Consider the following 24,176-nt stretch of genomic DNA (forward strand, 5'->3'; position numbering starts at 1 on the left):
TACAGGCTCAAGGATGGAATAAACCCGTTGGCTGGACATGGGTTGGAATGGCCGTGCCTCTAGACCCGTTTCTCATCACTGAGAAGTTGTTTCTCAGTAGCCGGCAACACCACAGAATCACCTGCGCCTGGCACAGGCCCCAGCCCAGTACCACGGAAGCTCGTGGATATTAAAGTGTTTATCATGTTAACAAACGTTTATAGCTGCACAGTTTCTGCTGCAGGTGACGGGGTGGGGGCCGTGTGACGCGCTGAGCCCCAGGAGTACTCAGACCAGGCAGGTGTGGCCTCCCAGAGCAAAGGCTGGAAGCCATGAAGGCGCGCAGCTGCTGGCGCTGGTCACCGCAAGGCCCCGGAGCACTGGGGGAGGAAGGGTGGCTAGCACCTGCTGCTGCCACCTCGGGGCTCAGTCCAAGCCAAACTCAATGTCCTCGCGGCCTGCTCCCCCGCTGCGCCCCTCGGGCAGCACCACCTCCTCGGTCCCGTCCCCTGCAGGTAGAAGGAGGGTGACCGACATGCCTGGGCGCAGAGGCCGTCTGCAGGCGGGTCTAGAGCACCCCTCAGCCGTTCAGGGGCAGATGCTCTTGGCCACCCAGCCTCCCGCTCCCTGGCGTGCTCCTGGTGCCGCTGGCCCTGGCCCTGGCCCGCGCCGGCCTGGTGTGGGAGGGGCGCACACCATCCACCCCACCAGCCGCATCTGGGCTCTGCAGTGACTGCACCTTTGCACCGGCCTTCACCTGTAATTTGTCCCACACTCCCAGGTCCACAGTCCCCTTCTGGGATAGTGAAAGGGTAAAAGTGCAGGCTCCTTGGCCCCGTCCCCCCCAAATCCAACTGCTGTGCAAAGTGTGACCACAGGAACCAGTGACAGGGTGACGTGCGCAGGGCCACACTCCCACCCAGGCATGGGGCGCCACATGGATTCTTGGGCCCCAGGGACAGCTTCATTCATGGATGTGGGAATGAGACCTACAGGGGCTCCTGGGCTGCCCCCAAAGGCCCATGGGCTCCTCAGGGCAGCTTCGTCAGGCACCTGCCAACCGTCCAGGCTGGGCGGGCACCAGTGTGTTCCCACGGAGCCCCTGCCCTGGCCAGCCGGGGAGGAGGTGGCTTACCTGGCGGGGAGGCAGTGAGGGGGTGGCTGTCCTCGCTCTCGCTGGCAGGGGCGGGGGCAGTGTCTCTCCCGCGGGAGGGGGGTGTCAGGGGTCGGCCTGGGGGCTGGAGGTCACCGAGCTCCTGAATGAGAGGCCGCGGGGACCTGGTGTCTTGACTTGGGCTCTCGGAGTCCCCTCCTCCTGCCTTAAATATGTTGGCAAAGGGCACTTCCACCTTCTTTGGGGCGTCCCTGGACACCGCAAAGATGCGGGACAGGGCGCCAGTGGGCGTGTGCTCCAGTGCAGGCAAGGTTGCGTCCTCCAGTTCAGGGTCACTGTCCCCGCTCGAGCTGGAGATGGCCTCCACCTGTGGACGGTGCTTCTCCTATGGGGACAAGGTGAGGCTGAACCCGTCTGTTTGCACAGGTTACTCTAAAACGCGCCTGCTAGCTGCTTTTCCAGCTAATGCCTCAAAAGTTCTCCCTGCCCCGCAACAGGCAGGCGCAGGGGATGCTGGGCCGTGCCCTTCCGAAGCAAGGCCTTGGGTGGACGCTCCTGACCAGCGGTGCCACCGTGGGCTGCAGCCAGGACCTGTCTCGCCCAGACCTCTGCAGGGCTCCCGCGCCGCCCACCCTGCCCACTGTTTATGCCCAGTACTCTCCCCAGTGGCCTCCGCCTGGCCTGTCCGCTAACCCAGCCGAGTTCACAGCTCCGGGACGCTGCTGTCGAGTGTCAGTCCCGCTGCGGTAACTGTGGCCTGGTTTCTTTGACGGCGACAAGCTTGTGTAGAAACTACTTCTCAGAGGTTCTGATGGCTCCTCCTCCCTCAGGGCCCAGATCCAGCACACAGAGGGAGTAAGGTCCAGTAATGCCCACGGGAGGAGGAGCAGGCCAGTCCCTGTGGTGCCCCATCCGCTCCCTCTCCACCCCCCATCTCTGTGTATCAAGAGTCACACCCCTTCATACACACTATAGGGACAGAAATAAGCTTTCAGGGAGTTCTACGCGGTGCACGATCAGCCAAACATACGTGCAAGAAAACCCCAGTGGCTAGTAATAAAAGCAAGCAGGCCGGGCATGGGGGCACACCTCTGCAATCCCAGTACTTGGGAGGCTGAGACAGGAGGCCACAGGTTCATGGGCAGCCTCAGCAATTTAGTGGAATTTAGAAGGAAGGAAGGAAGGAAGGAAGGAAGGAAGGAAGGAAAAATAGCTACATTTTTGGGTAAGGAAAACATGGGGGTGCTGGATGCCTTGGTTAGTCAAGAGAAGGAAGTATGCTTCATACGTGCCCGAGAGCGGAGTTAAGCTCGGCTGAGGGGAAGGTATGTACCGCTAACCTCATCTTGGTCTTCAGAAGATCCATCTGTATCATCAACGTCTTCCAAGTCAGGCAGGTCCTGCAGAGCCAAGGAGCGCGTGCCACGGGTGGCACGGGCTCCCGGGGTGGAGAGCCGAGCAGCGCGCCCGTGCGCAGTGTGGAGGGAAACGCACCCTCGCCCACCTCCCTGAGCAACTGGCCACCCAAGCGAGGAGTAACCCTGGGGGCGGGCGCCACACAGACACGTGGCCTCGCGCCTGCAGGGAGACTGTGGCCTCGCGCCTGCAGGGAAACCGCAGGAGCCGATGCTGGACGCCATGGGGATAATGAAGCGCAGCTCTAAAGCTGGCGGGCAGGTGGCTTTGCGGTGTGACTCCTTTGGCACAAAGGAACCCGGGCTTGGCAGACATGGCTCACAGGAGGGGCTCCGGCCAGTGCCGTGCAGACCCGCCTGGCCGAGGTCCTGCGAGGTGCATTCCCAGGAGCAGATGTGGGTGGCGGGGCCTGGGTCTGCATTTCAGGCCAAGCCACGCCTCCTTCCCCAGGACCGCACACACTGCGGGTTGAGGATTGCGGGGGTGCGGGTCTGTACCCTACACTGCTCCCCAGGGGGGAACGGTCCACGTACATCGATGAAGAGCTTCTCCTGGGCCTCCAGCGTCACGGTTCCTACAGCGTCAGCTCCAGGCCCCTCGCGTTCCATCACCGACACCCGTGGGGAGGTGGGCTCTGAGCAAGGCAGTGAGCAGTCCTCAGTCCCGGGGTCACTTCCTACACGGGGAGTCCGCCCCGCAAGCCCGTGGTCAAGGGGGAAGATCAGGGATGGACACGGGAGCGAGTGAGAGCCTGGAAGAGGCCGCTCGACGGGGCTAGAGGAGGAAGGTGGCCACGCTCCTGAGGGCCAGCTTCACAGCCCCGGAGAGGGGCGGGGACGGGCAGGGACTTGTGCGCCTTACTAAGGGCACCGTACGTCCTGCCCCTCTCAGGCCTGTTCTCTGCCGGTTTCTTTCCCGCTGCCAGGCCAGGTGCAGCTTCAAAGCCAACTGCAGGGAGGTGACTGACTTTGCAGGGAGATTTATTCCCAGGTGACAAGCCCTAAGTCATACTTGAGCGCTGCCCAGGAGCTCAAAACAGAAACAGTGTAGCCAGGCGCGGGCTTGTAATCCCCACGCTTGGGAGGCTGAGACAGGAGGATCACATGGGTTCGAAGCCAGCCTCAGCTACTGAGTGAGGCTCTCAGCAACTCAGTGAGACCCTGTTTCCAAATAAAGTATAAAAAAGGTCTGGGAGTATAGCCCGGAGGTAGAAAGCCTCTGGGTTCCACCCCCAGGACCACCAAAAAAAAAAAAAAAAAAAAACAGAAACAGTGGCCGGGCGTGGTGGCACACGCTTGTAATCCCCGTACTTGGGAGGGTGAGACAGGAGGATTGCGCAGGTTCAAAGCCACACCCTCAGCAGGCTTAAGAGACTCTGTTTCCAAATAAAATATAAAATAGGTCTGGGAAGCCAGGAGTGGTGGCGCATACTTGTAATCCCAGCATTCAGGAGGCTGAGACAGGAGGATCACGGTTCGCGGACAGCCTCAGCTACTTAGTGAGGCCCTCTGTAACTCAGTGAGACCCTGTTTCAAAATAAAGACCCTGTTTCAAATTGGGCAGGGGGTATAGCTTGGAGGTTAAATGCCTCTGGGTTCCATCCCCAGACCCGCAAAATAAATAAATAAATAAATAAATAAATAAATAAATAAATAAACAAATAGGTCTGGGAGTGTAGCCTGGAGGTAGAAGGCCCCTGGGTTCCACCCCCAGTACCACCAAAAACAAAACAAACAAACAAAAAAAACCCAAACAGTGTGCGCTTGTGGGGAACCCAACCCTGGTTAGGTAGGATTGTCTTCCAGACGCCCAGGGAGGTCTTTCCTGAGGGAAAGTCAACATGAGGCATGTTTCTGGACAGGTGTTCCATTCCAGCATATGTCCTCATATACCAAGAGCTACAGCCAGCCCCCAACCCCACTGAGCAGGCACCGCCGGCAGGACTCTGCCTGGGCTGCGGTGTCCGCCGTCCCCTGCCCTCTGGGGCTGGGCCTGCTTTCCTTCCCGTCTTTGCTGCTTTGCCTGGCTCTGAGCCTCCAGGGGACTCCTGAGTCCCAGCATCCGGGAACCACCATCCCAGCTTCCCAAGGCCGGCCGGCCCATGGACACCGGCATGCTCCCCACGTACACACACATGCACGCGTGCGTGAACACCCCCACCTTACAAGTGGGCGTTTGCACCTCCCACATACATTCTGGAAAAGGCTCTGGGCTAAAGGACATTTTATTTTATTATTTTGTATTTATTTGTTTGCAGTACTGAGGATGGAACCCAGGGGCATTCAACCTCTGAGCTACACTCCAACCTTATATTTTATTCTTTACTTTGAAACAGGGTCTCACTGAGTTGCCAAGGGCCTCACTAAGTAGCTGAGGCTGGCTGCAAACCGCGATCCTGTCTCAGCCTCTCAAATGCTGGGATTACAAGCATGCCCACCACGCCCGGCTTATAGGACATTTTAGGTATGTAATATCAGGAACATTGAAATTATTAGATTTTTCTTTCTCTTTTCTTCTTTTTGGTTTTGGTACTGGAGATTGAACCTGAGGGCATTCTACCTCCGAGCTATACTCCCAGCTCTATTTTTAAATTTTATTTTCTTTTTTAAATTTTGAAACAGGGTCTTGTTAGGTGCATGCGTCTCACTACTAGCTGAGGCTATCCTCCAACTGCAACCCTCCTGTCTCTACCTCCCACGTGCTGGGATTATAGGCACGTGCTGCTAGGCCTGGCTGAAATGATTCTATTTTAGATAGATTGGGTTAAATAAAATATATCATTAGTAGTTTTTCCTGCATCTTTTTCATGTGGCTACTAGAAAATCCCCTAATGGTGTCCATTGTATTTCTTTTTTTTTTTTTTTTTTTTTTTTTTTTGGTGGTACGGGGGGTGGAACCCAGAGGCTTTCTACCTCCGGGCTATACTCCCAGACCCATTTTATATTTTATTTGGAAACAGGGTCTCACTAAGTTGCTGGGAGCCTCACTCAGTAGCTGAGGCTGGCTTTGAACCTGCGCGATCCTCCTGTCTCAGCCTCCCAAGCGCGGGGATTCCAAGCGTGCGCCCCCACGCCCGGCTGTATCCATTGTGTTCTATCTAGCAGCTCTGTTCTGGAAAGCGAGGTCACTTGTGTATGGATCTTCTAAAAGCAGCCATGAGCCATGGCGCGGGCTCCTGCACCCTCTGGGTGACGCTAGCACCACTTACCTTCCGGGGCCGCTCCCAGGGGTGCTGGGCGGCTCCCCGCCGGCTCCCGATCCCCTGTCTCTGTGTGGACCTCCACAGGCGGCCCCGCTTCTCCACTCGACTGTTCTGGAAACAGCTCGTCCTTGGCCTGGAAGCTTTCCGTAACAAACAGCTCTATCTTCTGCCGCATCTCTCCATCCTCCGGGGACTCTTCCCGCCCGTCCGTGCCGGCCTGCGAGCTCGGCCTGCCGTCTGGGGGCGGCGTATCCCCTAAACAAGGCAAGTCTGAAGGTGAGCTTCACACCGGAGGATGGGTCTGTGTGGCCAGCGGGGAGGCTGGGGTGGCGGGGAACACGGATCCCATCAGCGCACAGAGCCAAATGTCCACAGGAAGGGACATGGCCCACTGCAGGTGCCGCAGAGGTCGCCTCTGCTTCCGTATCCCAAGAAAAGTGTGCGCGTGGCCAAGGGATAGAACCACCCGTCCACAGGACAGAGCGCCACTGTTCCTACAAGAGGTCTTTCTGCTTCTCCGAAAAGTTGGAAAATTTCAAAACAAGATGTTGGCAGAAGAAAAACATATACTGTAGAAAGCGTCTTTGTTACGGAAAATAGTCCTAGTGTGTTAATTCAAAAGAACACATAAGCCAGTCATCCCAGGACTTGGGAGGCCGAGACAGGAGAATCGCAGGTTGGAAGGCCAGCCTCTCAGCGGGACCCTGTTTCCAAATAAAAGATACAGGCCGGGCGTGGTGGCGCACGCTTGTAATCCCCGCGCTTGGGAGGCAGAGACAGGAGGATCGCACAGGTTCGAAGCCAGCCGCGCGCGCTGGCTTAGGAGACCCTGTTTCCAAAATGAAAATGTAAAAATAGGTCTGGGAGTGTAGCCCGGAGGTAGAAGGGCTTCCAGGAACCCCAGTACCACCAAAACAAAAACAAAAACAAAAACAAATAAAAGATACAGGAGGACTGTAGGTGTAGCTTAGAGGTAGAACGTCCCTGGGTTTCGTCCCCGGCACCCCCCTCCCACACACACACAGCTGCACCCACCTGCCTCCCCACCCTCTCGCTCCCTCCTCCTCTCCTCCGCCCGCCGCCTGATCACGGCCAAGGCCTCGATGCTGTCCGTGATCTTCTTCTGCTCCCTCTGCTCCCACTGCAGTCTCTCCTCCTTCTCGGCCGCGCACCCGCCCCTCGCCCAGGCCTCCGCGCAAGCTCTGCAGGACGAGGAGAAACAGAACCGGCGCCTGAGCCCCTGCGGGCCGGAAGTAAGTCCCAGACGTTCACTGCTCCATCAAACTTGTTTTCTTCGGAATCAAAGGGCACGCAGGACAAGGGAGCGGACACCCTCCGTCCACACAGCCCGCCCGTGCGTGCTCAGGGCCCTCTTATCCTAGCTGCAAAGGCTGGGGGCCGCCTAGCTCCGAGACGCCCCAGTGGGTGGAGGAGTAGACAGACTCCAAACATTGAGACAAAGAATGTGTGTGTAGACAGAGGCCGCCGGCCACGATGCGCCGGGGACGCCTCAGTGCATGCCGGGAGGCGGCCGGCCTGGCGAGGCCACACACGGTTTATATCCAAGTCTGTGACATCTGCAAGAGGCAAATCTGTGGGGACCAGCCGGCGTGGGGGGGCACACTTGCCATCTCAGCATTCAGGAGGTTGAGACAGGAGGATCGCAGTTTGCGGCCGGCCTCAGCTACTTAGGGAGGCCCTTCGCAACTCAGTGAGAGCCTGTTTCACAGTCAGTAATAAAAAGTAGGGTTGAGGGTATAGCTCAGAGGTAGAATGCCCCTGGGTTCCATCCCCAGTAACTCAAAAAAAAAAAAAATATATATATATATATATATATATAATACAAATTAAAAACTCATCCACAAGGATATTTATCAAAGCAAATCTGAGCATCTATGATTGCTTAGATTTCTACCATGGGCAGTTATGTAGTCACTAACCCTATATCTAAAGAAAGTTTAATGAAATGTTAAAATGCTCAAAACTAAAAAAAAGAAGTCTGATGTTCAGCATATCCAACTATTAAATATTCCAGTGCGCCCGAAAGCGCCTCTCTCCTTACCTGTCCTTTGGAAACACTGGCCTGTCATCCAGGTACGTGAGGTGTTTCAGGCGAACGGTGACCGTCTTTCGGTAATTAGGGATGTGCTTAATGACCGGGTTTCCCATCAGATTCAGCACACGCTGTAAAGCAAAGAAACAGCCAGGTCGATGACAAGAGAAAAGAAGATATGATTCCATACTCCGTGACTTTCTAAGTGCTGTGCCTTAGGAACAAGTCAGTGAGATCTATTGTCTTGACCAAAACAGAGGCGCCTGCCGCAGGCCCGGGGCGCTGGCCGGAGCAGCCCAGGGTCTCGTCACCTTACGCCCTCGGAAGCATAATCGAGCGCCTCTTTCTTCCACCTTGAGCCTGAGGGCTTAGGCCTCTCTGGTCTTCCAGAGCAATCGCACAGGGCATCGCCCGCAGCCTGCCCACGGGCACTGAGGGCACAGCCTGCCCACGGGCACTGAGGGCGCAGCCTGCCCACGGGCACTGAGGGCGCAGCCTTGCTACTGGGTCCTTCTTACCGAAAGCCCTCTCAGTGGAATTGATTGTTTTCTTTCCTGGCCAGGACCCACTTTACAAAACACAGCAGCTAGACAGTTAAGAAGCAGTGAACGGGGAGGGTGGGGCGGAAGGACACCGCCCTGCAGAGGAGGCCCTCCTCACTGGCTGCGGGGCCCCTGAGGTCAAGCGAGGACCAGGGACGAACGAGCAAGGCCCGGAGACACCAGCGCCAACCTCGACCATGTAGCTCGGAGGGAGAATGCCTCTGGGTTCCATCCCCAGTCTGCAATAAAATGAAATAAAATAAAACCAGGCTTGGGGTGTAGCTCAGAGGTAGAATGCCCCTGTGTTCCATACTTAGCACCACTGAAAAATACACACATACATAAATATGTAGATAAATGAGTGAATAAATACAAAAAGGAAGAAAGGCAGGTTTTGTTGCTGGTTAACGTGAATGCATTACAACTTAGTTCACTTAGCTTTTCCCAGGCTCCTGTCTCGTAGCTCCCTCCCATTGCGATGTTTCGAGAAGCTGATGCTTTGTGGGTGAAGGAGGAAGAGCCGCATCCCGGAGGTAGTGATGGGCAGCGATTGTGGGCGGGGATTTCCAAGCAATTACAGACAAGCACAAGGGCTGCTCCTGTCATGGCTCGATTCCATCTCTTCCCTCAGATTTACAAGCTAAAGTCCTAACCCCAGTGCCTCAGAATGTGACTGGACCTGGACATCCGATCACTGCAGAAGTCTTAGGCTAAAACGAGGTCACTAAGCCGGGTGTGGTGGCGCACGCTTGCCATCCCAGCATTCGGGAGGCTGAGACAGGAGGATCATGGTTCGAGGACAGCCTCAGCTACTTAGTGAGGCCCTCTGCAACTCAGTGAGACCCTGTTTCAAAGTAAAGAATAAAAAATAGGGCAGGGGTGTAGCTTGGAGGCCAAATGCCCTGGGTTCTATTCCCAGTACCCCCCCAAAAAAAAGAAAAAAAAAATGAGGTCACTAGGTAGCCAGGGAGCCATCTGGAGGGGCTCCCAAGGTAGGAAACTGTGGACACCACCAAAAATTAGGATGATAGCAAGGATTAAATCATATCAAATACTATACGTGTAAGTTCATGAGCTCATCATGGTCCTGAAAGAGGAAAAAGAAGGCTCCATCTGTCGGAGATACACACTGAAATATTTGAAATATTTGTGGGTGAAATAAGATGACATCTGGCATTTCAGATACTCCAGCTAAAAACAGGAGTATTGAAGATCCTCCTGCCGCAGACAGGAAGGAGGGAAAGAGGAGGAGGAGGGCGGAGGGAGGAGGGGGATTTGATTTTTGATAGACACATCAAATACGGCCAGCGGCGGCCCTGGGCTGTTTCGTACCAAGTCAGGCATGGCCTCCAGGACGCTCAGGATCTGGGGGTCGCTCAGCCGATTGTGGGAGAGGTCGAGCACGCACAGCTTCGGGCACTGCCGCAGGTGCTCGACGTCCTTCAGGGTCTCCAGGTGGTTGTGGGCGATCTGCAGCGTGTTGAGGACCGGCAGGCAGGCTGCAAGGCGAGGCGAGGCGAGCGAGGGGCTCAGGCCTGGCCCGCGGCCCGGCCCGCCCCCGGGGCTCCCCGGCTGGCGGCGCTCACAGAGGTTTTCGATGGTCCGGATGTAGTTGTTGCTGAGGTTCAGCGCGTCCAGCTTCTGCAGAGGCTCCAGGTTCTCGATCTTATGCAGCAGGTTCACTTGCAGGAAGAGGCAGCGCAGCTCCGTCTGGGCCTCCAGGTTCTCAATCCTCTGGATCCCGTTACACTCCAGCCACAAGCAGCGCAGCCCCGTGTACTCCTCCAGGTTCTCGATGCGGTCGAACCCTGCGGGCGCGGGCCATCCACACTCACACGCTCGGGACGGGCCACGGCCGTCCACACTCACATGCTCGGGACGGGGCACGGGCCGTCCACACTCACACGCTCGGGACGGGCCACAGCCGCCCTTGCCCCTGCTGACTGCTGTGGCCTGGATGTCCAAGTCAGCGGGCGTGTTGGCCACGCTCGTGATCGCAGGGCTTGGGAGGCTGAGGCAGGAGGATTGCAGGTCTGAGGGCCAGCCTCAGTAACTTAGCCAGGCCCACTGCAACTTAGTGAGACTCTGTTCCAAAATGAAGAATTAAAAAATAATAGGGCTGGGGGTGTAGCTTGGAGGTAGAACGCCCCGGAGTTTAATCTCCAGTAACACACACACACACACAAACACACACACACAATCTCTCTTCTCTCCTCCCTCCCCTTCTCCTTGCAATTTTTTTTTTTTTTTTTTTTTGTTTGGGTACTGGGGATGGAACTCAGGGACATTCTACCTCCAAGCTACATCCCCAGACCTATTTTTTACTCTTTATTTTGAAACAGGGTCTCACTGAGTTGCAGAGGGCCTAAGTAGCTGAGGCTGTCTGCAAACCACCATCCTCCTGTCTCAGCTTCCCAAATGCTGGGATTACAAGCGTGCGCCACCACGCCTGGTCCTATTTATTTTATTTATTTATTTTCCAGTGCTGGGGATGGAACCCAGGGGCATTCTACCTCTGAGCTACACCCCCAGCCGTATTTTTTATTCTTTATTTTGAAACAGGGTCTCAGTGAGTTGCACAGGGCCTCACTAAGTAGCTGAGGCTGTCCGCGAACTATGATCCTCCTGTCTCAGCCTCCCAAGTGCTGGGATCACGAGCGTGCCCACCACGCCCGGCTAACGGCACTTTTTGATTCCACGGGAGAGTCGCTGTGCCGACACTAGGCCTCACCTTTGAAGTGTAAGTACAGAGTATCGTTCAGCGCCGGAGTGATGTAAAGCTTGTGTTGCTTGCACAGTTTCTGCAGGAAATGCTTAGTCATTCTGTTAAAGTTTTAAAAAGAACACGAATAAGAAATTTCAATTTGTCAGCCGTAAACTTATTCCCAAAGCTCTTTACTATGCACATTTATGTCTAAAATTTGAAATCCTTCGTGCTGGAGACTTACTTTCAGTTCTCCCTATACTCCACTCCCCCCACCCCCACTCCTCTGGTCTTCCTGGTATAGAGAGTTTTCAGGGATGGAGCACAGGGGCATTCGACCTCCAAGCTGCACCCTCAGCCCTATTCTTTATTCTTTATTTCGTACCTCCGCACCTGGCTGAAAACCACTTTTTTTTTTTTTTTTTTTTGGTGGTACTGGGGTTCCTGGAAACCCTTCTACCTCCGGTCTATACTCCCAGACCTATTTTATATTGTTATTTGGAAACAGGGTCTCTTAAGCCAGCGTGGCTGGCTTCGAACCAGCGCGATCCTCCTATCTCTGCCCCCCAAGCGTGGGGATGACAAGCGTGCGCCGCCACGCCTGGCTGAAAATCTCTTTTGACAGTGTCACCAATAACCACAGATGTTTCTCTCTCCAGGCCTGGCGTTAAAGTTTAATAGCATGGAGCTGGCTGTGTAGAGCTGGCCTGAACTCACCACTTCACAATTCTCGGACACAGGGAGGATGATTTGGTCTCCAAAAGCCCCCCTTTCCTCGTCCATGCAAGAAGTTGTGGTCCCCCATACGCTCACAGGCAGCTCGCCCACATACCTGGGCTCCCGGTCTTCCCTGTCATCTCTCAGGTGGGGTAAGTGACCGTTCAATGCACTGTCTCCACTCTGTTTCTGCTGGCTTGGGTAGAATGCATCAGAAGGGCCCACCCCTGTTTCCTTAGGATCAGTGATTTCTGTGAAATGAAAGAGATCTGCTTTATAAAAATCAAGAAATGATTGGGCGCGGTGGCGCACACTTGTCATCCCAGAGCTTGGGAGGCTGAGACAGGAGGATGGCACAGGTTCGAAGCCAGCCTCAGCTACTTAGTGAGGCTCTCAGCAACTTAGTGAGACCCTGTTTCCAAATAAAATATAAAATAGGTCTGGGAGCATAGCCCAGAGGTAGAAAAGCCACTAGGTTCCCTCCCAAGTACCACCAAAATAAATAAATAGATAGATAGATAGATAAAAGTCAGGTGTGGTGGCGCACGCTTATAATCCCAGCATTTGGGAGGCTGAGACTAGAGAGGATTGCAGTTCGCCGACAGCCTCAGCTACTCAGTGAGGCCCTCTGTAACTTAGTGAGACCTTGTTTCAAAATGAAGAATAAAAAAGAGGGCAGGGGGTGTAGCTCGAAGTTCAAATGTCCCTGGGTTTCATCCCCAAACCCGCAAAATAAATAAATATAAATAAGTAAGTAATCCCAGTACTTGTGGATTCACAGACAACCTCAGCTATGTAGCAAGATCCTGTTTCAAAATAAAGAATAAAAAAATAGGGCTGGGAGTGTAGCTCAGAGGTAGAATGCCCCTGGGTCCCATTGCAAAAAAAAAAAAAAAAAAAAGTACAAAAATTCTGCCCCCTTTCCTCCCTCCCTCCATTTTCACTTAATAACGATCTGCTGTTGGTCTGGAACACTAGAAATATTTAATGGTGTAGCAATTTCTTTTCAGACATTGGCAAATACTATGTCAATTTAATTTCTAGGTTGACTCTATAAACTTCCAATGTGCTTGGGAACGAGTGGGAAGATACTCGGTCTTGCACTGTTTGCAATGGCCAAAGTCTGTTAAAAATGCAAGTGTCCACCCAGAGGAACCGGCCATATAAAACAGTGAATCACTCCTCTGTCTTTAAAATGAACACACGAGAAGCTTCATCAATCCCAGGGGATTATGCTCAGAAACACGTGTGGAGAGAAAAAGGCAAACGTTATAAAAAGCACAGGATCCCATTTGTATAAATGAAAACACGCAAGCCAGTGCCACGCAGAAAGACGCAGGTATAGACAAACGCCAGGAGGAACCGGGGTACAGCTCTAGGTGGAGAGAGAACGGGATTCGGATGGGGATGCAGGAAGGGAACATTGATTTCTACATGAAATGTGTTATTGCTTTAACTGAAATAAGACCATAAGACTGCAGGTAAGTAGGACAGAATGTGAGTCATTTTCAACTCCTGGTGGCAACACAAAGGTGGGTGTTTCTTATAATGTCCTTTGTTCTTTCATCTTTTGAATTTCTCAAAAAAAAAGTAAATAATTTACAGTGTGTGTGTGTGTGTGTGTGTGTGTGTGTGTGTGTGTGTGTGTTATTGGGGATTAAACCCAGGGGTGTTCTGCCTCCAAGGTACATCTCCAGCCCTATTTTATTTCTTATTTTGGAACAGGGCCTCATTAAATTGCTGAGGCTGGCTGGCCATGAACCTGTCTGCAATCCTCCTGTCTCAGCCTTCCAAGTACTGGGATTACAGGTATGTGCCACCACGCCCAGCCTTAAGATTTTTTTTTTTTTTTTTTGCGGGTCTGGAGATGGAACCCAGGGGCATTCTACCTCTGAGCTACACCCTCTGCCCTATTTTTTATTCTTTATTTTGAAACAGGGTCTCACTGAGTTGCAGAGGGCCTCGCTAAGTAGCTGAGGCTGTCTGCGAACCGCGATCCTCCGGTCTCAGCCTCTTGAATGCTGGTATTACAAGCGTGCACCACCGCGCCTGGCCTTATTCCCAGAAATTTTTATGAGGGGTTGTAGACTGGCCTCAGAACCCCCACTTCTTCCTCTAGTCTACCATGTGTTAGGCACAGGACTAGGAAACTCAAATTCTATCAGGATGGCCTGCCCTGGTGTCCGATTGCAGGGGAGAGAGCCTTTGTTTTTGTTGTTGTTGTTTTTTGGGGTACTGGGGTTCCTGGAAGCCCTTCTACCTCCGGGCTACACTCCCAGACCTATTTTTTACATTTTTATTTGGAAACAGGGTCTCCTAAGCCAGCGCGCGTGGCTGGCTTCGAAACTGCGCGATCCTCCTGTCTCTGCCTCCCAAGTGCAAGGATTACAAGCGTGCGCCACCACGCCCGGTGGGGACAGAGCCTTTGATCTCTCCTTATCCCCAGCAAAGCAGGGATATATTTAAAACCAAAGTTAGAGCTGGGCGTGGTGGTGCACACCTGTGATCCCAGTACTTAGGAGGCTGAGGCCAGGAGGATTGCAGGTTCCAGGCCAGCTTCAGCAACTTAAGACCATTTCAAAAGTGTTAAGTAAAACAGGAGCTGGGCGTGGTGGCGCGGGCTTCTAATACCAGTACCTAGAAGGCTGAGATGGGAGGATCTAGGTTCGCAGCCAGCCTCGACTACTTAGTGAGGCCCTCTGCAACTTAGTGAGACCCTGTTTCAAAATAAAGAACAAAATATACAGACTGGGGTGTAGCTCAGAGGTAGAATGCCCCTGGGTTCCCTTAAATTCAATCCCTAATCACGCACACACACGCGCACACACCCGCGCTGGGAGGGGTAGAGCTCCGGAGTCAGACTGTCCAGGCCTGAATCTCTATTCTGCCACCGTCTAGCATTTGGAGCAAATTTCAGAGCCTCTTTAACTTACTGTGTTGGAGATTGAACCAGAGGCATTCTACCTCTGAGACACGCCCCTTAGGCCTATTTCATTTTTACTTTGAAACAGGGTCTCACGAAGTTGCGGAAGGCCTCGCTGAATTGCTGAGGCTGCCCTGGAACCTGCAATCCTCCATTTCCAGCCTCCCAAGTGCTCGGGTTACAGGTGTGCACCACCACGCCCAGCTTCGATGCTCAGTCGCAGCTTCCCCGTCTGCACGCGGTAGTACGAGGCGCGCCTGCTGCCCAGCGGTGTCCGGCTCAGGGGCAGCAGCGTCGTTTAACGCGCTGGTGGCTGCTGCAGGCTGCGGACGGGGCTCCCGGGGCTGGCCTGGCCCTGCCCTCCCCGGGCGGCGCGGGCACCTTCCTTGCGGGCGCCGGGGCCCGCGTCCCCACGGTCCCCCGCGGACTCCTCGGCGCCGGGCTCCAGGGCGCCGTCCGCCGCAGGCCTGGAGGCCTCGGGGTGCATGCCCACGCCTTCGCTCCGCAGCCCCGCCGTCCCGCCCCGGTCGTTGGCCGCCCAACGCTTCCCGGGTCGCCACGGCAACCGCCGCGCACGCGCACTCGGGGCGGGCGGCACGGGGGCGGGGCCGGCGCCAGCCACGCCCTGCGCATGCGCGCGCGTCACGTGGGGCGCGGCTGGCGGCCGAGACGGGGGCGGCGGCGGCGCGGAGCGGCGGGACGGGACGGGCTCCGGAGACGGCGCCGCTGCAGGTACCGCGCCCCGGCCCCGAGGCTCGCAGCCGCCGCTCCGGGGCGCCTCTGTGCCCCCGTCCCCATGGAGCGAGCTGGTGTGGAGGGGAGTTAATTCAGGACCGCCGCGTCCTGCGCGGAGGGCGGGCTGCGCCGGGAAGCCGGAGGGGGCCGGCCCGCGCTGCACCTGCCGCCCCGGGCCCGCGGGCGCCGGGGACGGGCCGGCCTCCGTGCGTGCGGGATGTGGGGTGTTGCCTTTCTGAGGTCCTCGGCTTCCGCGGCTGTGAGGTGGGGGTGGCCCTAGATAGTTCTGCCTCCCGGGGTGGAAGAGGGAGCCAAGGGAGACCAGAGGAATGGGCACTGGAGGCTTTTGCATGAAGCCGAGAGCTAACGTCAGACGACATTGAATAGAGCCCCGGGCGTGGTGGCGCAGGCCCGTGATCCCGGGGCTTGGGAGTTTGAGACAGGAGCAGCACAGGTTCGAGGCCTGGTTCAGCAATTTAGCGGGACTCTCAGCAACCTAGTGAGACCCAGTTTTAAAATAAACAGCAACGTATAAAAAAGAAAAATAAAGGGTGGGCCGAGGGTGTGGTTCGGAGCTAGACTGCCCCTGGGTTCCATCCCCAGAGCCACACACTAAAAGACTAAACAAAGACAATAGCCGCCAAGCAATGCTGGCTAGTGCTCAGGTTTACGAGCACTTGTGAACAGGAACCTTCCTAAGTGCTTTTCGTGTTTTACTGCATTTGACTCTCACCATCTCTTTTTACGGGGTATTGGGGATTGAACCCAGGACATCACACGAGCTCCCCCCCGGCTGTCTTCATTGTACATATACACAGCGTCTGGCTCAGCGGCTCTGGGTGGCCTGGAGCCTGGCTGGGATCCTGCCGCCTCAGCCCCTGCAGGAGCTGGGGTTACAGGTGCGTGCCCACGCCGGCCTTGTTTTCTCCATTTTTACCGCTGACTGAGGAAGGCGTAGCCGAGATGTTACCTTACCCAGGACACACAGTGCTTAATTGGGGCACTGGAACCAGGAAGTCCCTATTCAGTCAGGTTTTAATCACTGCAGGAAAATTCCAGGGCATTTGGGGCTCAACAAATGGGCAATTCTGTTTTTAATAGATTTTTTAAATGGAGATAAAATTCACCATTTTAGCCATCTTACAGCGTGCAGCTCCATAGGTTTCGGTACATTCGTGATGTCGTGCGTCCTGAACCACCGCTTAATTCCAGAACGTTCCCATCACTCCCCCCAAAGAAACCCGAGCCCTTAGCACTGACTCTGCTTCCTCCGCCCCACCCCTCCCTGGCCATCATCCCTGATTCACTTTTTGTCTCCGTGGATTTCTCTGATGCAAATGGAATGGAATGGAGTCGTAGAGCATGCCGCTTCTGTGTCTGGCTTCTGTCCCTCGGCACCAGGTGTTCAAGGTCCATTCAGGTGTGTAGATCAGTACCTTATTCATTTTTATGGCTGAATAATATTCCTTTGTGTGGTTAGGCCACGTTGGGTTTGTTCGTCCATCCATTGATGGACTTTTTTTTTTTTTTTGTCTTTCGGCCATTGTGAAGACTGCTACGAACACAGGTACAGTGGTGTGATAAGAACAGAAGCTTTCACTTGTCTTGGTCTGTGCTTAGGATCGGATTGCGGTTACCTTCATTTCCTACTGCACAGAGACATGAGACTCGGGAGTACTGGATCTTGAATAAGAATCCCAGTTTCTGATTCTCACATCACTGCCCTCTCCGCTCAGCCTCGCTGTCAGATAGCAAAAACAGGCAACGGAAAACAAATCCCAGAAAATCATCCTGTACCAACAGTGACATTGTCGAAGTGCTGATACAAAGTTTGAGATGCTTCATCAAGTTTTTTTCTCAAGAGTGAAATTTGAGCTTTGACCAGAAGGCAATATTTGATTCTGTTTACTAAATATTATATACTCCACAGCGTGCTACATGCCATGGAGTTATATTAAAGATGTATGATACTCCAGCATCACACCAGTACTAAGTTCCAGGAGAGTTAAAGACTAACATCTGAAAAGGGAACTACACAACTTCTAGAAAAGTCGGGCGTGGGGCGCACGCGCGAGACCCAGCATCGGGAGGCTGACACAGGAGGATCGCAGTTCACAGACGGCCTCAGCTACTTGGCGAGGCCCTTTGCAACTCAGACCCTGTTTCGAAAAAGGAAAAGACTAAAAAATAGGGCTGGGGGTATAGCTCAAAGATAGAATGCCCCTGGGTTCCATCCTCAGTACCGAAAAAAAGAATTCTAGAAAATAATATGTAGTCAGAGCTGGGCATAGTGGCTCACGCTTGTAATCCCAGCGTTTGAGAGGCTGGAGACAGGAGGATCGCGGTTTGTGGACAGCTTCAACTACTTAGGCCCTTTGCAACTCAGTGAGACCCTGTTTCAAAATAAAAGAATAAAAAATAGGGCTGGAGGTATAGCTCGAAGGTAGAATGCCCCTGGGTTCCATCCTCAGTACCGACAAAAAGAATTCTAGAAAATAATATGTAGTCAGAGCCGGGCATAGTGGCTCACGCTTGTAATCCCAGCGTTTGAGAGGCTGGAGACAGGAGGATCGCGGTTTGTGGACAGCTTCAACTACTTAGGCCCTTTGCAACTCAGTGAGACCCTGTTTCAAAATAAAAGAATAAAAAATAGGGCTGGAGGTATAGCTCGAAGGTAGAATGCCCCTGGGTTCCATCCTCAGTACCACACACTAATAATGATAATAATAATAATATGTTGTCAACTATGGTGGCTCACACTTGTAATTCCAATATTTGGGGGTGCTGAGACAGGAGGAGGTTTGTAGGTTTAAAGCCAGCCTTGGCAATTTAGTGAGTCTCAGCAACCTCGAGAGACCCTGTTTTAAACTAATAATAAAATAGCTGGGCGTGGTGGCGCACGCTTGTAATCCCAGCATTTGGGAGGCTGAGACAGGAGGATCTTGGTTCACAGACAGCCTCAGCTACTTAGGCTTTCCGCAACCTAGTGAGACCCTGTTTCAAAATAAAGAATCAAAAGTAGGGTAGGGGGTTAAGCTCAGAGGTCAAATGCCCCTGGGTTCCACCCTCAGACCTGCAAAAAATAAAAATAAAAAATAAATAAAAACAAAGCTGGGGGTATAGCTTGGAGGTAGAATGCCTCTGGGTTTAGTCCCCGTACTAGAAAACAAAAAAGAAAGAAAATAGTGTGAGCCAGTGTCTGCACGACCTGGGGCTGAGGTGGAGCGCGAGGACCACAGGCCGTAAGGAGGCAGGCCAGCAAGCCGCTCCCCTGAAAATTAAGACACTCAGCATCAGAAGGCCAGGCGTCCAAAGCCAAACAGAACTTGAACCTGTAAGACATAAAGAATTCTTACAACTCAGAGAAACGGAACACAGCACAGTAGAAGAAAAGCCGGAAGGTGGGAGCAGAAACAACAGCAATAAAAGTCAAAAAGAATTCTGGGCCTGTCAGAACTGAGAGGACTGTGGAAGGAGAGCCCGCTGGGCAGCGCCCGCTGGCCACGGGCCCTCAGCTCTGCCAGCCAGTGACCCCCAGAGGCAGTGGACCTCGCCCCGCTGCCTGGGCTGGGCTCCTCTGCTCCCTTCTGGCAGGATGCTTGGAGGCCTGCTGGCCCAGTCCCATTTCGAGCCGTGCCCCTTCGAGAACTCTTGCACAGGTGCCCAGGAGACATGGGCGAGAATACTCAGTGTAGCACCGTTGATAAAACCAGCAAAATAACCCACAGTCCCGTCACCAGCAGGACGGGCCTTGGAATTGTGGGTGTGTGTACTGACAGCGGTGCAGGTGTGGCCTGCGGCGGCAGGTGGCGGACGAGGCCCGGAACATCTCTGCATGAGAGCAGGCCACCACGGGACGACTGGGGTCTTCATGAAGAGTTCACACCAGGCTGTGCTGAGCAGTCCTGTTGTCCAGAACACATGCTTGCGGCGTGCAGTGAGCAACAGAAATGATCGCCTGGGTTTAAAAGGGGCTTCTCCGACGTCAACAAAGGGCCATGGCCAGGGAGGAAGTCTGGGGCTCCTGGGTCTGGCTTTGATAAGTAGGCTGGTGACTACTGGGCATTTTTTCCTTTGCGCATATTAGGTTTTGTGCACTTAAATGTATTTATCAGGGTCTTTTTTAATTACAGGGAAATTAGTGGTGGACACAGTTTCTGCCCCCAGGAGGTCTGAGCTGCTTGGATAATGGAGAGGGAAGCAAGCAGAGGTTTATATTTAAATGGCCAGCAAAGCAGCTGGGCTGAGCACGTAGCAGGGGTGGGCGAGGGCACTCAGTGGCCAAGGGACCCCGGTACCCAGGGCTGATGGCGGCGTGCGGCTGGAGTGCTGGGATTGAGCCAGCCACTGGGGTGGTTTGAGTTGGCCTTGGAGGGCGGGTGGAGTGGAGCCCTGAATGCCCGACAGATGCAGGTTCTGGAAACTTCCATAGCCCTGCAGCCTCACTGAAGAGTTGGACTACACACTCCACTGGGGCTAGAGATGCCCAGGGGCCCTGGGGACCTCAGTCAGAGGTTAGCAGACTCTGAGGAGACTTTCCGCTTCCTGAAAACACTTAATGGCTGTGTCTCAAGGCGTGTAGCAAGGTTTCAGCTCATCTCTGTTGTCCTAAGAGCCATGATGCCCGTTCACTCACTGCCCATCCCCCTTCTCCTGCCCCTCTGCCCCTCTGCCTGCCTTCATTTCCTGCTGTTACGACCACAGAAGCGGTGACTTAACACAATTTTTTATCTTACAGTTCTGAAGGTCAGGAGGCTAAAATCTGCCTTGTGAGGCTAAAACCAAAGTGTCAGCAGGGTGGCTCTTTGAGGAGACTCTGGGGAGAAGCCTCCCCCATCCCTGCCAGCTTCTGAGGCCGCCCGCATCCTTGGCTGGCGACCTCTGTCCACCTTCAGATGCAGCGTGGAGCACCACCAGGCAGCGCTCTCTGACCTCTGAAACAGGCCACACCGCCTTCTCTGGCGTTGCTCTTCCTGCCCTCTGTTCTAAGACCACGCACGTTTACCCTGGGCCTGCTTGGATAACCCAGGATCACTTCCTCATCACAGGGTCCCCCGTCGTACTGACCAAGTCCTTTTGCTATTTAAGGGACCCTGTTTATGGGGAGTGGGGCTAGTCTGTAGACGTCTCTGGGGGCTGCTGTCAGCTGGTGGCGTCATTTGGGGGTGCGCCGATGGTCTTTCTGGCGTACTTGCTTTATTTTCTTTCCTTTTTTCTCTTTTTCTTTTTCTTTTTTTCTTTCCTTTTTTTCAGTACTGAGGATGGAATCCAGGGGCATTCGACCTCTGAGCTACATCCGCTGCCCTATTTTTTATTCTTTAACTTGAAACAGGGTTTCATTAAGTTGTTGAGGGCCTCACTAAGTGGCCGAGGCTGCCGGGAGCCGGGATCCTCCTGTCTCGGCCTCCCGAGTGCTGGGGTGACGAGCGTGCCCACCACGCCCGCTTTCCGTCATTTTCTCTAAAAGCATCTTGTGTTCTTTTACCCTTGTTCGTTTGCGTGGTTGGTGGGGTCAGAGTTTCAGCCAGCACTCTTCTCCGGGCACTCTTGCTTCCTGAAGGGTTTTCTGTTTGATTTTATTTTGTATCTCTCTGCTAAGTCAAGGCAGTTGATCTGTAGGTGGGGAGTGGTCCGGGTCCCCTGGTGCTGGGGAAGCGGGCAGATTGTCAGTGGATGGGGAGTGGGCAGCTAATCTGTGTGTGGCCAGGCCCTCTGGTGCTGGGGCAGGGGCAGCTGACCTGTGGGTGGGCAGTGGGCTGGGCCCCTGGTGCTGGGGCAGGGGATGTGCCACTGCAGTCTACCCGTGACGTCCCATGAACCTCTCCTTGGGTCTCCTAGTCCAGCCCTGACGCGTATCGTCCTGGAGGAAGAGAAAAGGCTCCTCTTTCCCTGGTGTGAGGACCACCGGTTTGGTTCGGTTCTGTGGCATCTTAGTGTTGTGTAGAGATAAGCAAACGCAGCTTAAAAGAAGCTTTTCATTTGTTTGTTCCGACTCCACCACGTCTCAGTGCGTGGTGATTTGGACAGGCGTGCGTGTTGAATGAGCACCAGGAGCAGGTTAGTTCAGCTGCCCATCAGCTCAGCGTTACGGTGTGTGTGTGTGTGTGTGTGTGTGTGTGTGTGCGCGCGCGCGCGCGCGCGCTCACTTCAGGTCTGTCCTTGCGCATTTCAAGTGGACAGTATACTTGTAACTAGTCACTATGCCGTACCTTAGGTTTCCAGAATGGAAAGTTTGTGCTCTACCAAACTCTCCCATTTTCCCTAGTCCTAGCCGCCACTGCTGTTTGGTACTGGGAATTGAACCCAGAGGTGTTTTACCTCCGAGCAGCACCCCAGCCCTTTGCGTTTTGATTCTTCATATTTCTGAGACAGGGTCTCGCCAGGTCACTGCGAGTCTTGCTGTTGCTGAAGCTGGGCTTGAGCCTGTCACCCCTCCTGCCTCAGCCTCCCAGGTACTGGAGTTACAGGTGTGGCCACGCCCAGCTCTCCTAGGCTTGCAAAGTACTCACTCAAGGAAGCAAAGCCTCCTAACAACTTCTTAGAGGCACTTCTAAGGTACCGCCGCTCTGCACGTGATGAGTGTCTAAGATCCAGGCCACACTCTTTTGGGTCGCTGTAACAGGAGACGGTAACTGGGTGGCCTATTAATCGCAATCATTTAATTCTCACAGCGGGAGGCTGGGAAGGTCATCGTCTGAGTGCTGGCAGGTCTGCTGTCCTCCACCGGCTCCTCTGAGCTGGCGCCTTTTGGGTTTGTCTTCATGTAAGCACAGTGGGCATGCACTGTCCCGAGCAGCCTGGCGGCAACAGCACCGCCCCCATCTTCCCTCCTCTGCCCTGCAAGGCCTCAGCCCCCTGCGGGCCCCGCCGCCCTGCGTGGCTCAGCGTACCTTTCTGTAAGTTCCTCATGTGCAGGGAGGTGGGGGTCCTGGCCCAGCGGTCACGATGGTCTCTGTCCTGGCCACTGAGCTGTCGTCTTCCGTGCTCCCCAGGTAGCGTGGCTTCCCGTGCGGGCTATCCTAAATGACCCCGCTATCGACCACGGGCCACACATGTAGGCTTCTTGGCAAAGATGTCGGTTACTCGTGAACATGTTCGGTTTGGATTTGCAGTCTTCTGTGGGTTTGGGGTGTGAGTCCAGTCTCCCCGCCTTTCCCTGTTTCTTAGGAGTGGTAGAATTCACGTGAGGCCGACTGAAGGCTCGCAGCCCTCCAGTGACTGAGATCCTAAAAGCACAGGGCGGGGATAGCGTACACTCGGGCTGTACTGGCACGCCGCCACGTCGGTGCGTCATGACGTGGGCCGGGGAGGGGTCTCTGCTGGGGAGAGCTGGCGTGTTCTGCCTCCCTCGCCCCTCAGGCACTGCCCCTATTCTGGGGGTCCCAAGCAGTGGGGCTTTGGCAGATTTTGCACATAGTTTTTCTTTCTGTAAAGGGTCTCAGGAATTTGTGGGCGGTCCAGTCCGAAGTTGGGGGACAGACTATTTCCGCCATGTGGACACTGCAGGAAAAGTCAACCTGTGAGCGCAGCTGGAGACTCAGTGAGGCCTTTTAACTCAGCTCCTCTCTGCGGGCTTGTGGGATGAGCTGGAGGGTGGCGGAGGCTAGGACCCGGCCTCTGCCCTGGGGGAGTGCCACCTACCACAGTGGTGCAGAAACCAAACAGCCCAACGCAGCGTGTGCGGTGGAGTGCGAGGGACTCGGGTACCAGGTGACTCACCTCACGTCCTGAGGCCCTGACCACCACTCACAGCACTGGGTCACCCCGGATGCCACAAGGCCATTCCCTCTGCCATGGCTGCCAGGGGATCGACGGGTGGTGGATGCCTGAGCTCAGCTGGACCAGCCAGAATCTGTCAGGGATTTGGAGAGAGATGCTCAGGTGGGCAGTTTGAGAGGAGCTGAGGAAGGGGGTCACAGAGAGAGGCGAGAGGATGCCCTGGCAAAAGCCCAGGCAGACTGGGGTGAGGAGCAGCTCTGTGTGGCCTCCCGGGGCCTTGCAGCCGGGCTGTGCCCCAGGCTCCCTGGTGCCGTTCCAGAGGGCCATCTTTCTCCAAGCATTTGGCGGGGTTTTTGTCCCGTTTGATGAGCCTTCCTAAGAACAAGCTCACAGGACGAGGAGTGCTGCCCACCGAGCCCCCGGGGCCAGCGGCCGAGAGGCCTCTTACCTGAGAGGCGCCAGGTCATGCTCAGGAAACACTTTGCTGCCTGCTTGTGGCATAAGAGTTTTGATGCTTCCTTAATTTTGGAAAACTGTAGCGTTCGTTGGATACAAAGCGTTCCCAGGTGAGCTACAGGAAATGAAGGGACTGGTGTCTTTTGTCCACAGCTTGGCCTCGAGGGCAGCACACACGGCTGAAGGCCCAGAGCCAGAGGCAGAAGGTAAGAGACAAGGGTGGTCCACGAACAGATAGCGCGGAAAGCGGGAGGCCCCTGAGGTCAGGCGGCTGGCGCCCAGGTGACGACACAGATGCCCACGTGCCCGGAGCAGCTGGCTCTACGGGCACTGGAGTGAGCCTCGCCTCCTCTCCCCGAACTTCACGGTGCTCCCAGGACATCTTGATGCATGGGCTTTATTTTTTAATCCTTTAATGTCTTAGATACGCGCCCACCTGCAGCTAGAGGAAGACCTAAGGTTCCAGGTGTCTAGGTGGTTTCTACTCACTGTTTTTCTTTCTCTAATAATACATTTTGATTTGAAAGCCCTAGTATATACAAGTAATTTTTATGCATTTACTTTCTGCGTGGCCTAGTGTCTGGTTATGACTAAAGATGCATGTACACTTATTTTT

At 54.4% G+C, this 24,176-nt stretch overlaps 1 protein-coding gene across 1 annotated transcript; it reads right to left on the reverse strand.

Annotated features, from left to right (window-relative positions):
* Positions 1-405: 405 nt before the first annotated feature.
* On the reverse strand, positions 406-15,137 carry DNAAF1 (dynein axonemal assembly factor 1; the record flags this gene model as incomplete). The annotated part of the gene is made up of 13 exons (XM_080703459.1): positions 406-488; positions 1,115-1,478; positions 2,434-2,493; positions 3,043-3,185; positions 5,718-5,966; positions 6,069-6,126; positions 6,709-6,913; positions 7,774-7,895; positions 9,639-9,805; positions 9,893-10,114; positions 11,038-11,129; positions 11,843-11,978; positions 15,032-15,137. 13 exons carry the CDS (start codon positions 15,135-15,137, stop codon positions 406-408), a joined length of 2,007 nt encoding a protein of 668 aa, XP_080559585.1.
* Positions 15,138-24,176: the final 9,039 nt, after the last annotated feature.

The sequence above is a fragment of the Muscardinus avellanarius genome (genome assembly GCF_963383645.1).
Source record: "Muscardinus avellanarius genome assembly, chromosome: 10".
Lineage (NCBI taxonomy): Eukaryota > Metazoa > Chordata > Mammalia > Rodentia > Gliridae > Muscardinus > Muscardinus avellanarius.